We start from the raw sequence: 19220 nt of genomic DNA, 5'->3' as shown, positions 1-19220 counted from the left end.
CGAGTCTTAAGCTTAGAGTGCAAATACATACAAATATATGTACAAATATATATACAAATACATACAAATATATGTACAAATATATTTATACTCCACCGAAATTGTACATATTTGTATTTGTACAAATACATATAAATACAAACATATATGGTACAAATATATACAAAACAAAAGATTTTGCAACTTATAATATAAATTTGTATTTGTGCTTCTTCCAAACTGAGCCTTAAAATAGGATAAAGGTTGATATGACGTTCTGCTCTTCTTCCAGCCTTCCGCAATGAATACAAGTAATATTACTCTCGGGATGTGAAGTTTTGTCATAAAAAACAAACCACGACGTCTATGACGACTCCATATGACCTCAGTCAGCATTACGAACGAGTATGACCACGACCTATTTAGCTAGTGATAGTGAATTAGAAGCTCCTAAGAAATTTTCTTTCAAAATTCAAATATGGTAGGCCGGTGGAATTGTTCAGTTGTTATCACAAGGACTAAAGTCTTTTCTCTTGCCCAAATGCAAGTTGTTATGTATTTTAAATTAAGGAACGAAGGAAATATTATATTAAAATAGGGATTTTTTTTTTTTTGCTTCATTTGCCTTTCAGTAAGTTATTTATTTGAGTAAATGCAATTATCTAGTTAAGTTTTTTTTTCGAAACATTTATCTGAGTAAGTGTATTTATCCATATTCTTTTATTTATCAAGTAAAGAAATTAATCTAATAACTATTTTATTCATAAAAATCCATTATTAAAAAGGGCAAGAGAAATACCCAAGGGGTATTATTATTATTATTTTAGAGTCATTTATTCCTTATAATTTTACATCATTTTTAATTATTAAGACCTGCCCTATATTTTCATAGTACTAAGAAGCTCGTTTTAAACTAAGTCGAGCCGAACTTGTCACAGAGAAGCTCGACTCGTGGCCATCCTAATACACATCATTATGAATTACTTCTTAATTATTGATCATTGCAAAGCTCTACTGACGCGATTTCTTCAGGTTTTAATATATACAAAAGAAAAAGGAAAAATGACAGTTCGGCCCATGGTCAAACAGTCTTCTAGAAATCTCGTTTGATCAAAGTGATAATACCCAAACACGTCATTGTTTATAGCCAAGAACAACCACTTGGATTAGGATGGGATTGACTGGACGCTTGATGGAAAAGAGGACAAAATTTTGAGGGAAAGCTCATAAACGATTTCAAACAAAGTCCTAGTGAACTTTCCCTTTTCACACTATTCAAATCCAGACCAGATACATCGTTCAGTCCGTAATGGTGAGCCAACTTAGAAGTCTATTCTCCAATAATATATAAATCGTCTCTGATCAGATTCTTCTGAACTCTCTCAACCCATATACTTTCCTCCCTGCCCTTCTCCATGATCGACAGCTGATCAACATGGGTATTAGAGCATCAGGGGCAGTTTTTCTCTTGTTTTGGTTTCCCTTTCTGGCAGATATCAAGCGAAGTTCCTGCGCTACCGACGTGGTTTGCAGCCCAAGAGAGAGACAAGCTCTCCTCAACCTAAAACAAGGTCTCAGTGATCCAACTAACTTTCTCTCATCTTGGGATTCCACCAGCAAAGAAGACTGCTGTAGATGGAGAGGAGTCGGCTGTGACAACAGAACGGGACATGTCGTTCAGCTCAATCTCAGAAACTCGTATGAAAGTTTCATCGGAGGTGACATAAATCACCATTTACTACAGCTGAAACATTTGCGGTATTTGGATCTCAGTGGCAACGATTTCGGAGGAAATCCGATCCCAGAATTTCTGGGTTCGCTTCAAAACTTGAACTACCTCAATCTCTCTCAGTCTGGTTTTGGTGGCACACTGCCTCCTCAGCTTGGCAATCTGTCCAGTCTGCGTTACCTCGACCTCGGAAATTCCGTAGGCTTAACTGTTGAGAATCTTGAGTGGCTTTCTCATCTCTCCCTTCTTCAACACCTGGACATGACTTCTGTAAGTCTCAGTCACGTAGATGATTGGTTACAGGTAATTAACAAGCTTCCCCATTTGTCTGAATTGCACTTATCCTCTTGTGGGTTAGCTAATTTGTCTCCTCTCTCCCATGTCAATTTCACTTCACTTACTGTCCTTGACCTTCTCTGGAACAATTTCACTTCCACCATACCAGATTGGCTGTACAATCTTACCAGTCTCACATACCTTGATCTTAGAATGAATAGTTTTCAAGGTACAATCTCAAATTCCATTGGTAACCTTGGATCACTCAGACATGTCTACTTGGACGTCAATGACCTCCATGGCAGCATCCCAAGAACAGTAGGAAAGCTCTGCAACCTGGAAACTTTGTGGCTGTCAAACAACAGGTTCACTGGAGACATCAGTACTGGATTTCTAGGAGACCCATCAAAATGCATCTTTGATAGTCTAAGAGAACTGCGTCTGGAGTGGAACCAATTGAATGGGACCATTCCCAAAAGTATTGGGCAACTTTCCAAACTAGAGTTTTTAGCCTTCTCTCATAACTTTTTTCAGGGAATTATCTCTGAGGTTCATTTTGCTAATCTAACCAGATTAAAGACATTGTATGGAACTTCAAACTCATTGATTCTGAATGTGAGCAGGAACTGGGTTCCTCCCTTTCAACTCACTGGCCTAGAAATAGGGTCTTGGAAATTGGGGCCCCAATTCCCTTCATGGCTTCAAACACAGAAAGATTTCTTTAGTTTAAACTTGTCCAACACAGGAATTTCAGATAACATTCCCAGTTGGTTTTGGAAATTATCGTCCAGTTTCAGCCTGATAGATCTCTCTTTGAACCAGATCAGTGGTCAAATCCCAGGATTACAGAACATAGAAAACTATGATGCAGCAATTTATCTGGGTTCCAATCGCTTCACCGGTTCAATACCCCGTTTCTCTTCTAATGTAGTCGAACTGGACCTTTCTGAAAACTTGTTTTCTGGGTCTGTCTCTCACTTCTTCTGTGACAATACGAGTCAAGCGAATAATTTGGCATATCTTGATCTCTCAAGCAATCTTCTATCAGCAGAAATTCCTGATTGCTGGACGAATTGGCCAATGTTGAGCGTTGTGAAGTTAGAGAGCAATAATCTAAGTGGGAACATCCCAATCTCTATGGGGTCTCTAACTCAGCTCCAGTCATTGCACTTGCGCAACAACAATTTGACGGGAGTGCTACCTTCATCTCTGCAAAATTGCACCAATTTGCTCACTCTTGACATCGGTGAGAATGAGTTCTCAGGGAGCATACCAGCATGGATGGGACGAAGCCTAGCACAACTTAAGATTCTTGACCTACGCTCCAACAAGTTCGGTGGTCGTATACCTCCAGAACTTTGTCATCTCGCTGAGCTTCAGATCATGGACCTTGCACACAACAAATTATCAGGAGCCATACCACAATGTTTCAGCAATCTCAGTGCCATGGTCTCAGACCAGAAATCAATTTACCACATTGGCTACGAAAGTAGCTTCCGGAAGTTTCAGGATACAGCCTCAGTGATGATGAAAGGAAGGAGTCTTGAATACAGTAAAACCCTCACCCTTGTGACAAGCATAGACCTTTCAGACAATAGTTTATCTGGACAGATCCCAGAAAACTTGACGAGTTTCTTGGGATTAAGATCCCTGAACCTTTCGATGAATCACCTTGTGGGAATGATCCCAAAGAAGATTGGTGACATGGGGTTACTTGAATCTCTGGATTTGTCAAGAAACCAACTTTCAGGTGCTATCCCTCAAAGCATATCGAATTTGACGTTTTTGAGTCACTTGAACTTATCATATAACAGATTGTCAGGGAAAATTCCATCAAGCACTCAGATTCTAAGCTTTGATGCAACCAGCTTTCTTGGAAACCAAGAACTTTGTGGGCCTCCGCTCACAGAGAAATGTGCTGGGAGCAATAATCAATTGCAGAACCCAACAACACCAACTGGTAGTGTGGATGATGATGATGGATTTAAAGAGAGTTTTCTTGTTAGTGCGGCGTTGGGGTTCTTGTTGGGTTTAGGTGGAGTTTTTGGCACCATGTTGCTTAATGAGTCGTGGAGGTCTGCCTACTTTAAGTTCTTTGTCAAGCTTTGTTGTGGTCCACCAAAAAGACGATACAGATAGAATCTAAAAAGATTGGTTCTTTTTTGATGAAAAGATTATTGTAAGCATCTTTATTGCTGATTTCAGTTACCCTAGCTCCAAGTTCTTGTTTTTCTTTTTGAGTGGTCGGATGCAATATATAATATGCATGTTCTTTGTATTTGAGGGTGGTCGTCCCTTGCTAAGAATAAAATTTGTGAGTATGTTCCTACTACGGTTAATTAGAAGTGCAAGTCGGGCATTCAATTTGACTGGGCCCATTCAAATTCTAACAAATGCATGCGAATGCAAATGTAAAATATTCAAGTTCTTTGTTAATTTGTTTTGGATTTTACTTTATTCTTCTGTTTATGTCTTAAATTACTTCATTTGTATTGTAATCAAACAAAATAAGCTAAAATTTGAAATAACAATAGGTCAGAATTTATACAAATTTATTTGCATTGCAACCAAACACAGCCTAAGAATTGAGCCTTGGGCCCGAGGACAAGGTCAAGTTTGATATGTCCAACAGCTTAGCCCACAGTGAAATTTGATGCAGACTTGAGTTGGGCTCAGCTCCCAGTGGGGCTCAGGTTGGTTATTGAGCTCATATTGAAATCTGACATTTATATGTGTATAGAATTACAAATTAGGTTGGTTCTGGCTCGGGTTTGGCCCACCCAAGTTCCTCCCCTAATTACACATTATTGGGGGATTAAGGGGTGGGGACGGAACAGGTGCAAAGTTGACCTTACCGGAGAGAGCCCCCATTACAGGTTGGATCCCATGACTCATATTTGGAGGGATGCGCATCTCAGATTGGGTATATGGTCTTCCCCTTTTTTCTTCATATTTTTGTTTATCTTTGTATCTTTTTACACCACATGACAAATCACCATAACCCATGCTTTTATTTACTAAAAGGCTAAAACCCTTACATTTTCTCTTTCCCCCCAAAGTTTTTCTTTCAAAAATTCTACCCCCCATCTCTAAAATCTATTCAGCAATTAAGGCGGTGTTTGGAACCGCTTAAATCTGATTTGGTCGCGTTCGGCTAGGTGCGGACGGGACCGGTCCTCTCCACACCCCAATATAGCATGGACAAGTTCCACCCACACCCCAATTTCTTATCCACGGTAATATCTCATGGTAGGGGACTGTCTACACTTGGTTTTGATCCCCTACTTCACACTTTCCCTAAAAGGCTACCCTATTGTCTATTTCACATTTTAATATTTTTGTCAATGAAATATTAATTATTTTACCTAACTTTTTATTTTTTTTAATTTTAATGTTTTATCAATAAAATTATATTTTAAATATGTAAAATATATCTTTTGAATTTTTAATTATTTTACTATTGTTTTTATAAAAAAATTAATATTAATTCATTGATGCATTTTTCAATATATTTATCATATAAAATGCAAAAATTAGATATTTATGATTAACTATGTAGATCAAGGTTTTCGAACCGCCGTTGACCTATACGGTCATACCGTTCAACCTGGGAACCGTCCAGGTAAGCGGTTCCATTTTACCCCAAACCCGGTTTTTGGCTAAAAACCGTTGAAAAAGTCAACAACCCGTTGACCTGAGCGGTCAAACCATCAAATCGTTCAATGGTTTTTTACCATTTTTATTTTTATTGTTTTTATTTTTTAATTTGTTTGTCAGAATAGGTCGTCCGTTCGAATCGGACGGTTGGACCATCAACCCAGAAACCGATGGCCAGAACAGTTCCGTTTTCAAGTCATTTTTTAAAATGTTGGTGTAGATCATTCATAAAATGTACATGAGATACATGGAATCAAAAAAGTTCACACCACACTATAGAACACCACTGTGACACGGTTTGTCCATAGTTCAGAACAGTTGCGAACTGTGATGTGGTGTGGATTAATCCCTGCCATAGGGTGTGGTATAAACCAGTCTATACCTACCAATTTCTCATCCATACTATAGAACACCCCCTAAAACCACCAACTTATATTGGCTTTCTGTTTTTATTACTCATGCCCCCGCATTTATGACTTGTTGGTTTATATATTGAAGCAAAGCCCATAGTGAGGGGGACTTCTACATAAAATGGCTAGCCATCAACTAAATGGTGTTTGGCCCACTCAAAAATCTTGTTCTTTGCTAATTAAGTTATTGTCTTATATCCTTCTTGTTAGCACAGTGATGGCACCACCGAAGAACAAAAGCTAATTGTAAAGTAAGATTATCTGATATATGAATACAAAATGCAATAAAATCATAATGAAAATTTAGCACAAATCTATAACATATACTATGATATTTCAATACAAGAGAAAGGATTAGCCAAGATGTACCCCCCATTCCTACTCCTGTATAGCCATTAAACCAACTAATGGTGGCTCAGTTGATCAATAGGAACTTTGACTTCTTGTAGTAGAGACCTGGCCTAATCAAATCCTGGTGCCTTTAGGGTTGAGGGGGTTAAGGGGATGAGGGATTGACTAGCCCCCATATATTGTGTAGCCCCATGAAGCCAAAAAGCACTCCATGGAGACAAACACTTGTTGATGCTCTACCTGTAGAGACAGTGAAATTTAGCCATAGGGCTATTTTTGTACTTTTACTTTTCTTTGTTATATATCTATTCTTTGTATTATCTCTCTCTTGTACATTAAGGGCAAATATGTCCTTTGCAAACTTAAAATAAATATATCTTTTAGGGTGTTGGCTGACTAAAAGGTGTCGTACCCACCATTCGGTTGTCCTCTCTCTGTCTGTCTCTCTCTTTCTTTTCTAACTTTCGAACTGACTCTGACATGGTATCAGAGCAGGTCACGACCTGAACTTCACTCAACACCTCGGCCACTAGTGATTCAAGAACTCCCTAACAGTATTTGGAAGTTCTTGAGTATTTTCTTTACTTCTCTTCCTGAATCGGCTACAGATCTGAACTTTATAGATATGTTTTCTGGACTATTGCGCCACTAGGTTAAATCTTTTTTTCATATCTCCCTATAGAGACATCGGATCAGCTTGAAATTTTAGATTTGGTGTCGCCCAGAGTAGATCTATTGAACCTCTTTGGTTTGGTTTGGATTGGTTTCGTCTTTTAGGGGTTTTGATCCACTTTTTAGTTCAGAAGAACTCTACAGTTGCCTTTTTTGGACATAAGAAAGGGTGTTCTCCTATTAAATTCAACAGTACAAACTACGCACTATGGAAGTTTAATTTTCAGCTCCGTGTCGAAGCTAAGGGTCTTTGTGGGTGAGGAATTTGGTCTTTAGGTTGTGTGTGTGTGTGTGAGAGAGAGAGGAATTTGGTCTTTAGGTTAGTATAATCATTGCAACAAGTTAAAGGACTGGATCTGGTTGTCCTGGCTTGGCCCTACTATAAGTGCTTGAGATCATATCAAATATTCAAGCAGTGTTTCAGGACTTGATCTGTGGCTATGGCCGAAACCTGTTAACAATTGCCTCTACTCCATTAATTTGAACTTGTACCCATTTAAGCAGTTGGGAGTCTGGGACCACATTCTTCAGAGAAAATTAAATAAACCAATTCTTGGGAAATATGTACTATAAAAACATTATCATCAATATAGCTTAATTTTCTTCTAAAAAGTTAATCAGATAACTTTTCTTTTGAGAATGATGAATGAAACAATTATACAAAGGAAAAAATCAATTAAAAATTAGCTCTAACCAATAAGCAATTGATAACCCTGACTTCCTAGACAGTCTACTAAAAATCAATTCTTCCATTCCAGATGACTATAAATGAGAATCACATCAGGACCTTCACATGACTATAAATGAATGGCTTGAATAAAGACGAATCCTGTAAGGTCCATATAGAACACAACTTTATGACATAAATAATATATGTCAATTCTTCCATTCCAGATAAACAATATTCCATAGGCACGGGCATGCATGCATTTGCAAAGGCATATAGATACATAAATGTATTTCTTTTTCTTTTACACAGATAAACATAATTGCTAATGAAGAATGAAATCTACATGGCAACTTTCTTAGTTTTCTCAGCGGAACAAACTTTGCTACAAATGCCAATGCAATATGTACACCAAATATAAAATCCCCAAGCTTTCAATCCCTGTGAAAATACAAGAAAATTCTTCAACTATAGGAGCGAACATGTAATTTGTTCATGATGTCATTAAATTAGCCAAGAGCATATAATTTGTGATAGAATTCCACCAAGAACGTGATAATTATTCAATATGCCATAAAATCAAATAAGAAGGGACTAAATTCTTCTTATTCCATTTGTCTTTGTTTCCAAGTATGTCCTATGGATCTATACAATAGTCACTCCCATTTTGTTTTTTGTAATAGTGTGCTTTTTTTTGTTATGCTACTAATAGCTCCTTCCCCAAACCTAACTAAAATCAAATGCATCAAAGAGGCCTATAAAAGGCTTCTAAGGTCCTAACCCTGCCCAACAACTATTCTAAATTTGACTCTTTTAATAGGTATTACATGACAGTATCAAAGTGTGAAATCCCCTATTCAGGAGAGCTCTAAATGATTAGGTGGTGTCTCAACTTATGGGTTTAATGCAAAAACTGTGTTCGGCTAGTCCCAATTAGTACACTTGGGAATGGGAAGAGGATATGGAGGTGGAACAAGGATGAGGTGTTCTAAGTTAAATGCTTTTTTGAGAACCTGATTGGAGTTAGTGTAGAATAATCTAATAATTATCTAAATGTAAGAAGCCCATATCACCTCCTAAAAAGATGGAATTTACATCATATTTTCAGGAAACAAGAAATCATTAGATATGGTCCAATATGACAAAGTGATATTTCTTCTACTCATTATTAATGGTAGAGAAAAGACTTAAACTTACCCATATGCATCAACAATGTCTTGAAAAGCATAAATAAATTTATTTGTTTGGAAATATGTTAGTGTAGATTCCTTCATATTCAAGGCCTGGAATATGGATCCAACTTTTGAGTTGCTGTCCTACTCATTGTAAGGCATCTTGAATCTGCACAAAACAAAGAATGATGTATTAAGGGTTTAGTAAAATATTTTGACTTAAAGATGATTTATTAAGGGTATGATATATGTTGAACTAGAGAAGTATTGAACATCTAAAGGAAGAATACCTGATTTGTAGCAAAAAGAAAAATAAAAGGCTCCAATCCTCTACAACAAGAAGTTTCTTTGTTAAATCAAAGCTATGCATTTTCAGTGTATGATATATATATATATATGGATTTTTCCTTCCTCACCTTCAAGGTTTCAAAGATAAAAAGTTCAAGTATTAAACATGAATTCAACTAATAAATACCACTAATAGCTTTCTATTTTTTTAGCTTAACGGAAAAAAATGGATAGAGATGGGAAGATGAAAATTCCATGGAAGAAATTCCCACATTACAACCCTTAAGAAACAAGAAACTCCATTTAATAGAATAAGTTTGGACTGGCCAAAAAGCTCTACCGTTTATATTCGTAGTTGATAATCTTTAACAAATTGTCTTGATGATGCATCAGCCCAACACCAATAGTAGTCTTAAGCTTGTTATTGATCAAAAAAAAAAAAAATAGCAGTCTTTAGCTCAAAAATTTTCCCAGATACCTAAAAGTTGGAATTTTCATAGATTTTCATATTATGCCATAGCAGAAATTTTCTTTTTATAATAAAATAAAAATTCAATAAGAAAAGAAGTATAAAATATATAAGCAGACCCAATTAGGCTTGTATTTTTAAACTATGGATTGAGATTGGATTAGCAAACTTAGGCTTTGACCTTAGGTTGGGCTAGGCCCAGAACCAAGGCCCAAGTCTTAGCATTGGGACTGGGTTGGTCCAAAACCCAACCTAGCATGACCAAGTGGCATCCCTTCCCATATGTGCCTCTTTTCTTAATAAAAAGTGTTGACAGGTGTATTATATGTACTATACGCAGGTTTAGTGCCCGCAGGGGTATTTTTGTAATTTTGTAGTCCTTTTGTGTTGTACGACCAGTATAGTATAAATACAAATGTAGGTTTTCAAGACTGCTATTCAGTCTTGACCACTAAGAGATTTCAGGTTCGATGAGAAGAGAGTGAAGAAGAAGTAGAAGAAAGAGTGGTGAAAGAGCAATAGAACACAATTTTTGAGGAGAAGAACAGAATGCCAATGTTCTGCCGCCGCCACTTTAAGTTAATATATATAGGTTATGCTAGTTACATGAAAGGGCATATCTGCCCTTGGTGTTTACATCATAACTGCTAACAAATAACAAACAATATAGAACTGAAACTAGAAATAACAGAATAGCAAAATAACCACAGCGGTGACTAGATACATTCTACCCTACGGACAGAGTGGGACCACAGCTATGGGGCCCACATCAATGTTCTCTACACTCCCCCTCAAGTTGGGAGTATATGTTCATCATTCCCAACTTGGATAGATCCACCTCTAGCTTCTTTCTTGATACGGCTTTAGTGAGGATGTTTGCTAGTTGCATACTGGATGTGATGTAAGGGAGGCATACTTCTTGAGATGAGACCCTCTCTCGCACAAAATGGCGCTCAACTTCAATGTGTTTGGTTCTGTCATGCTGTACTGGATTATGTGCTATATTAATGGCGGCTTGATTATCACAGTACAGCATCAGGGGCTTCTCATACTCAATACACAACTCCTCAAGTAGAGATCTTAGCCATAGGATTTCAGCCACTCCATTGGCCATGGACCTGTATTCTGCTTCAGCACTTGACCGGGAGACAACACTTTGTTTCTTACTTCTCCAGGAGACAAGGTTTCCTCCCACAAGGGCACAATATCCTGAGGTAGACCTTCTGTCATCAACACTCCCAGCCCAATCTGCATCAATATAGACCTCCACCTTCATGTGATTGTTGTTCTTGAAAAGTATACCCCTACCTGGGCATCTCTTCAAGTAGGCTAAGATTCTTTCTGCCGCAAGAAGATGTGTGGTTCTAGGAGAATGCATTTACTGGCTGACAACACTAACAGCATAAGTAATATCTGGCCGAGTGAGGCAGAGATATAGGAGCTTTCCTACCAGTTGCTGGAACATAACTTTGTCTTCAAGAAGCTCCCCACTCTCGGCACTAATCCTGTGATTCTGTTCAATTGGTGTGTCTGTAGGCTTGACACCTAACTTTCCAGTTTCTATCAATAGGTTTAGGACATATTTCCTCTGAGATATAAAGATCCCCTGTTTGGATCTAGCAACCTCAATACCCAAAAAATACCGGAGTACACCAAGGTCCTTCACCTCAAATTCTTGGTGAAGAAGCTGTTTAAGAGACTCAATCTCATGGCTATCATTCCCTGTGACCACAATATCATCAACATATACTGCCAATAGTGTCAAAGAGGACTCCACCCTCTTGATGAATAGGGTATGATCTGACTGGGCCTGTACATATCCAAACTTCACAAGTGCTAGTCTGAATCTATCGAACCAAGCCCTAGGTGACTGTTTCAAACCATACAAAGCCTTGTTGAGCCGGTAGACCTTCTTACCTATTTCTGCATCATAGAATCCAGGAGGCAAACGCATGTAAACTTCTTCCTGCAGATCTCCATTCAGAAAGGCATTTTTCACGTCCATTTGGTATAAAGGCCAAGTGTGACTTGCTGCAAGGGACAATAGAACTCGAATAGTAGTCATCTTGGCTACCGGTGCAAATGTCTCCAAGTAATCTATGCCATAAGTCTGTGTAAACCCTCTTGCAACTAACCGAGCTTTATACCTCTCAATAGATCCATCTGCATTATGCTTCACCGTAAATACCCATCTGCATCCAACTGGCTTCTTTCCTTTTGGCAAATCAACTACCTCCCAGGTGTTGTTTTTCAACAGTGCATCCATCTCAACTTGCATTGCATCTTTCCATTCAGGGACGGATAGGGCTTCTTGCATTGTTCTTGGAATAGGGACATTGGAAATGGAGCTAAGGTAGGAGATAGGCGATCATAGGATAAAAAATGGGAAATATAGTGGGCTGTGGATGTGGTACAATGTCGTTTCCCTTTACGGACTGCAATTGGAAGGTCAAGATCATCTGTAGGGGAAGTCTCTGTGGGCTCTGGGACTGAAGTATCTGGACCTGGAGCTGCAGATGAGATTGGAGCTGGTCTGGACTGCTGATGATCAGGATCAACCTGCCTGCACCGCCTGTGATAAACCCTCAACTCCTAATCCCTCTGACCACCCTCACCATTGCAGCTTTCCCTCAACTCCTGATCCCTCTGACCACCCTCACCATTGAATCTCTCATCACCCAATGGAATAGGTAAAGGAACTGCCCCACTCTCACTGCTCTCCCCCTGAAGACAAAAACTCAAACCCCCACTCTCACTACTCTCCCCCTGAGGGGCAACCCGAGGATAATAGGGTGTCCCCTCAAAGAAAGTGACATCCATGGAGACAAACTTCCTCCCGGAGACAGGATCATAACAGCAATAACCCTTTTGAATTTGTGCATAACCAAGGAAGATGCATTTGGAGGCTTTGGGTTCGAACTTGGAGGGATGGGGTCCGAGAAGCTGAACAAAGCAAGTGCAACCGAATGTCTTAAGGGGAATAGAAAACAAGTCCTCACGTGGGTGTAGAAGCGAAAAAGGAGATCACATATCAAGGACCCTAGAAGGGACCCGATTAATAAGGTATACCGCCGTGAGGATAGCATCTCCCCAGAAGCGAATAGGGACATTGGAAGTAAACAGGAGGCTTCTACCACTTCTAAAATGTGCCTATTCTTCCTCTCGGCAACTCCATTCTGCTGAGGTGTATAAGGGCAAGAGCTCTGGTGGATAACCCCATGATGAAGAAGATAAGATGTCAATGATTTAGCAAAGTATTCCTTTGCGTTATCAGATCGGAGAACTTTGATCTTGGCATCAAACTGGGTTAGGATGTTATGGACACACCACCCGGCAACGCACGGCGGCACAACCATAGGCAGCAGCACACACAGCGGGCCGCCTAGCGGCACGCACCGCCCGGCAGCGCCGCACAGCAGGCTGGCAGCACGCGGCACATACCGCCCGACAGGGCGCTGCACGCACACGCCCGACACCACACGGCAGCGGCACCATGGCGCGCGACACGCACCGCGCACACGCCGGCACCGCAAGGCAGCGACACCATGAGCCGCGCGCACGCACTGCGCTGCAGCAGCACTGCGCGCCCGCACGCGCGGCAGGGCACCATGAGCCGCGCGCATGCACCCGGTAGCAGCAGCAGAGCGGGGCCCACACGACAGCTCATAGGGGTGGGCCCATCCTTATCTGAATATGCCAACTCGCCGCCAACTTAATCTTATCCCTTATACCTCCTCACCTTTATCTTATCTTAAGTAAGAGTGTGTTACCAATAGGAGTAGGTAATTAGGAGTAGGTAATTAGGAGTTTGAGTTCAAGTTGGAGTTTGAGTTTAATTAGGAATTTCCTTCTGTAAGCTCCTATTTAAGGAGCCACGAATTGAAATAAAGGAGTCAGTTTTTGCAGTCAAAAAAAGGGTGAGGAGAGTTCGGGTGGTCTCTTGGACAAACCACCCCGTAGGAGAGTTCGGGTGGTCTCTTGGACAAATCACCCACTAGATAGGCAAAATAGGGTCTGTGCGCAAGGCCAAAGGCAAGGGAAGATCAGGGGTTCCTGCCGTGGAACGACCCGTGACGCGATCCTACGCTCGGGCCCATAACATAGGATCATTTGGTGAAAATTTTGGGTCAGGGAAGGTACCTCATCTCATGAACGCATGAGATAAACCCAAGAAAAACGGGTATGGTCATCAACAAATAACAAAAAGTATCTATACCCACCCATGGAAGGGATATGATAAGGCCCCCAAACGTCAGTATGCACAATATCAAAAAAATTATCACTCCTTTTATTACTCAATAAATAAGGCTTTCTACAATGCTTAGCAAACTCACAACTTTCACACTGTAGCTGAGACAACTCAATAGACTCAAATAAAGTAGGAAACAGACTCTGTAAAGATAGAAAAGACAAATGACCTAATCAGTTATGCCAAAGCATAACCGGACTCACACTTTGAGAAACAAAAGACAACTTTCTACTGACTCTCCCTGACGGAACCGCTCCCCGAGCAGATAGATCCCATTCGTCTCACGGCCAGTCTCAATCACCTTTTAAGTCTCCAAGTCCTGAAAAACACATCGGTCAGGGAAGAAGGTTACTAAGCAGTTCATATGCTTGGTAATACTACTGACTGAAAGAAGGTTATTATCAAGCTTAGGAACATGCAAAACAGATGATAGGGAGATAGTATCTGAAAGCTTGATGTCACCCTTCCTAGAAATAGGAACCAGGGAGCCATCAGCAATAGATACCTTATCCCTACCAGAAGACAAATGGTAAGTAGTAAACAATGAAGGCAAGTTAGTCATGTGATCAGATGCACCTGAGTCTATTACCCAACAAGGTTCAGTAGTACCTGGAGCTGAGGCATGATAGGCTGAAGGTTGAGTACCTGAATGGGCGAAGGCAGATGTGACAGGAGCTGATGGAGGCTGCAGTGGCTTAGCTGAATTTCCAACCTCCATTTCTAGCTGTATTAGGGCAGCCCAAACTGTAGCTAAGGTCTCCAAAGATGTTCCTTTTGTGCCAGATGAGGATGCTGAATTCATGGCTACATGAGCAGTGCCCTTCTTGTTTCTTAATTTCGCAGGAACCAAGTGGGGATGCAGTTTCCAACATGTCTCTTTTTTATGTTTGGGTTTCTTACAATGTTCACATACTACATCCTTCTTGTCTTCCTTCCTCCTGTCCTTCTCTGAATCACCCCCTGATTTGGGTGTAGCCGCTACAAAGGCTGATGTGGGTTGCATCATAACCTTTCTTCTGGTCTCTTCACTGTGTACAAATGAGTAAGCCTGAGAGAGAGTCACACTGTCTCTAGTCAAAATCTGTTGCCTCACAATATCATATTCTGAGTTCAGTCCTGCCAGGAACTCAAGCACTCAGTTTGTCTCGATGTGCTTTCTATGGGTCTGAGCATCTTTGGGACTCTCCCACTCAAGAGTCTCTAAGTGATAAATCTCATGCCACAGAGACTTCAAGATAGAGAAGTAGACCGACACCGGTTTCTCTCCTTGTTTAAGGGTGTTCACTTCACATTTCAATTCATATGCTCTGGCAACATTAAGGAGTTGGGAGTAAGTTTCTTTCATAACATCCCATATCTCCTTAGCTGTCTTTGCCCACAAATAATTCCGGCTAATATGAGGCTGCATAGAATTACACAGCCATGTCATAACCAAATAGTTTTCTTGCATCCACTTGGTATATGTCAAGTCTCCCTTGGAAGGTTCTTTCATATATCCCAGGAGGTACCCTAATTTACCTCTTCCACCAATAGCCATCATGGTTGATTGGGCCCATTCCAAATAGTTTGATCCATCAAACTTTACGGTCGTAATCTGACCACCCATCTCAGAAATACCACCATAACTGATGTTCCCAAGACTGCCTTCTGCCTGAATTTTAGACTCCATTTCTGTCAAGTCTCAAAACAGCACTTGAATCACCAATCACAATCAAAACAATATAGGCCTGATCTGTATTCTCAGTGGATGTGCACAAAACCGAAATAATTCTGATCTGAAACCAACTAGCCAACACAACAGTAGCTGTCCGTAGATCTCTAACCCCCTTAGAACTCTGAGAATAGCCTTTTAAAAAAAACTAATATGCTAGGGAAAGTTAGGGTTTTAATCAGTCCTGAAAGGAAGCAATTCAGTTGCACAGTCCAAACTATATAGATGAGCTTGCAGTAGGGTTTTAATTAGTCCTGAAAGGAAGCAATTCAGTCACACAATCCAAACTGTATAGATGTACTTGCAGTAGGGTTAATAAGAAACCCTAGAATCTGATCGGACCTACCAATCAACTTAAGAGTAGCTCTAGGTAGATCACAGGGTTCAGTCAAACACTAGGGCTTGCCGCAGATCACTTTCAAACCCTAGAGTAGAGAGAAATACAGTTCGGTCCAGGGTTTGCTGTAAAACCCTAGTGAATCGAAGAGAGAAAGAGCTAGAATGGTTCGGCCTTCCCCTCCAGATAGGTCCAACCTATCTTCTCTGAAAGAACTTCTCTTAAAAAGTAAACAACTTACAAGGAAAAATAGTTCGCTGCCTTCTAGGGTTACCTGAACCCTAGTCTTCTCTGATCCTTCCTGACCACCAACACTCTACAACCCTAGCAAGTTTCCAACAGCTGCTAGCACCTCTGGCGATCTCCAAGAATCAGTCTGCGAACTCCTCCTTTTTAGCTTTCAGTCCTAGGAGATTCTCATGTGGTCGGCTGGTATTAGACTCACATGAAAAACCCTAACTTGGCTCTGATACCGTGTAGGTTTTCAAGACTGCTATTCAGTCTTGACCACTAAGAGATTTCAGGTTCGATGAGAAGAGAAAGTGAAGAAGTAGAAGAAAGAGTGGTAAAAGAGCAATAGAACACAGTTTTTGAGGAGAAGAACAAAATGTCAATGTTCTGCCACCGCCACTTTAAGTTAATATATATAGGTTATGCTAGTTACATGAAAGGACATATCTGCCCTTGGTGTTTACATCATAACTGCTAACAAATAACAAACAATATAGAACTGAACTAGAAATAACAGAATAGCAAAATAACCACAGCTGTGACTAGATACATTCTACCCTACGGACAGAGTGGGACCACATATCTGCCCTTGGTGTTTACATCATAACTGCTAACAAATAACAAACAATATAGAACTGAAACTAGAAATAACAGAATAGCAAAATAACCACAGCTGTGACTAGATACATTCTACCCTACGGACAGAGTGGGACCACAGCTGTGGGGCCCACATCAATGTTCTCTACAACAAATGCTTCACTCGCATGAAGCAGTTCTTTTGAGGCCTTAAGTCTGCAGCCTCTTCTCTCTTCTTCTTCTTCTTCTTCTTCTTCTTCTTCTTCTTCTTCTTCTTCTTCTTCTTTTCTGCTCAACATGGTATCAGAGCAGGACCGACTAGACCTGGAAAACAACCAACTGAGGTCTCTCTTCACTGCTGCGTAGGAGCTATGGTCCTGATGCTCGAAGACAAGGAAGAGGAAGCATTCTCTAATGCTGCGGTTAGTCTCCTCTACCGAGTATGGTTCTGCTACAAGAGAGCTGACTGTTCAACTTCCTAGCGCAGAAAAGAGTTCTGCTACATGTTTTCTGGGGTTGCTCAGCTAAGAAGATTGTGGAAAAACATCCTAGATGTACAAAAAAGGGTTCTGGCCTGCAGAGAAGATTGGGTCCATGAGTGTACTGCCTATTCACAGTTCGGGTGATCTGGGTACTGAACTGAAGTTTCTCTGTTTATGGTTCTCTTCTTGCCCTCTTTCGATGGACTGTTAATGTCCTAAAATCTGAGTAGGGACTGTTCGGTTTTCTTTTTCTCCCTCCTTCGACTATGTGCTGCTCTATTCAGCTCTCTAAGGGACTGTTGTTGAACCCTAAACCCTAAGTGACTGTTCGGCTGCCCTGGAAAGTGGATATCAGCCGATTAGGTGTGGTGAACCACCACTTGTATTGCTGTATTGCTGTTCCTACCGATTAGGTGTGGATATCAGCATTTGTATTGCTGTTCCTACTGAGAAACTGCATGAAAGTTGTAAAATTGTAGGTCATTTAGACCTGGTTACATTGCAAGTGCAGTGTTCGTATGTTGTTCTGTGGACTCCTACAAAGGGTAGGTCATACAAACTAGTACTGCTGCTGCAGTGTTTGTGTTTGGTTCTCTGTGAAACCAAAAATCATCAAGTGCCTAGTTGTGGACTGTAACAGCTCTGTAAGGCAGTGTGCCTTTGTTTTGAGTACTTCTAAACCTAGAATCATGAATAAGGAAAGATTGTGGTGCACTAATTGTCAGAAGCCCTGGCACACCAAAGATACTTGTTGGGATCTCCATGGGAAACCAAAGTGGGCTCAGGATTTACCTAAGAAGCAAGGCTCAGATGTAATTAGAAGACCCGGGCAACAAGGTATCAAGAAACACCACATGGCCAATATGGTTACTCAAACACCACATAGCCAACACAGCTACTATGACCATTTGAAGCTTTATGGTAGAGCAATTCGCCAGATGGATGCTCCTCCCACCACCTCTTTTGTATCCATATCAGGTAATCCTGCCATAGATTTCCATGCCTCTTCACACAACCTTGACTCTCCATGGATCATCGATTCTGGAGCGTCAAAACACATGACCGGTATGTCCTCTTTCTTTCAAACTTATCACCCTCTTTCCGGAAGAGATAAAGTGAGACTAGCTGATGGATCATACACTTCCATAGCTGGTCAAGGAACTCTCTCTCTTCCCCTCGACCTTACTCTTTCTGATGTTTTTCATGTTCCAAAATTCCCTATGAATTTGTTCTCAGTCAGTAGTGTTACAAATTCCTTAAACTGTTCTATGACTTTTTTCCCTACCCATTGTGTGATTCAGGATCTGGCCTCGGGGAGGACGATTGGTAGGGGACATATGGTTGATAGACTCTACATGCTGGAGAATACGGCTAGCCTTCATGTTACAGAGTCTATGAGTCAGTTCAAAAAGAGTAAAATGTACTTGTGGCACTGTCGTCTGGGTCATTTGTCTTTTGAGACCTTGAAATTGGTTTTCCCAGAACTGTGTAAGTCAATGTCTGTTTCTAATTTTTCTTATCAAACGTGTCAGTTAAACAAGCATTGTAGAACTCAATTTCCTCAAAGAAATAGTAAATCTGAGTTTCCTTTTCACATTGTGCATTCTGATGTGTGGGGCCCTGTTACTTTCCCTTCTGAGAGTGGCTACAAGTACTTCATTACCTTCATTGATGATTATTCCAGATATACTTGGGTATATCCAATGCGAACCCATGAGGAAGTACCAAAAATTATCCAATATTTTCAGCGGATGGTCTTCACCCAATTTCAGACCGAGATTCAAATATTTTAGTCAGACAATGCAAAAGAGTTTTTTCATAGTGACGTCACGGAGTTCTTTGCTTCACATGGCTCTCTTCATCGGAGCTCTTGTGCCCGTACGCCACAACAAAATGGTGTGGCTGAACGGAAGAACCGACACCTCCTTGAAGTGACACGGGTTTACTACTCCACATGAATGTTC

The 19220-nt window shown here is 40.5% G+C and overlaps 1 protein-coding gene across 1 annotated transcript; it reads left to right on the top strand.

The window, feature by feature from the left end:
• Positions 1–1414: 1414 nt before the first annotated feature.
• On the top strand, positions 1415–4323 carry LOC104592111 (receptor-like protein EIX1). The gene has a single exon (XM_010251313.3). The coding sequence runs from the start codon at positions 1415–1417 to the stop codon at positions 4121–4123; it is 2709 nt and encodes a 902-aa protein (XP_010249615.1). The 3' UTR covers positions 4124–4323.
• The last annotated feature ends 14897 nt before the right edge of the window (positions 4324–19220 follow it).

Source organism: Nelumbo nucifera, chromosome 3 (genome assembly GCF_055504915.1).
Source record: "Nelumbo nucifera cultivar China Antique chromosome 3, China Antique-T2T, whole genome shotgun sequence".
Classification (NCBI taxonomy): domain Eukaryota; kingdom Viridiplantae; phylum Streptophyta; class Magnoliopsida; order Proteales; family Nelumbonaceae; genus Nelumbo; species Nelumbo nucifera.
Note: the sequence above shows the minus strand (reverse complement) of the source record. Positions and strands in the feature narration are given on the sequence as shown.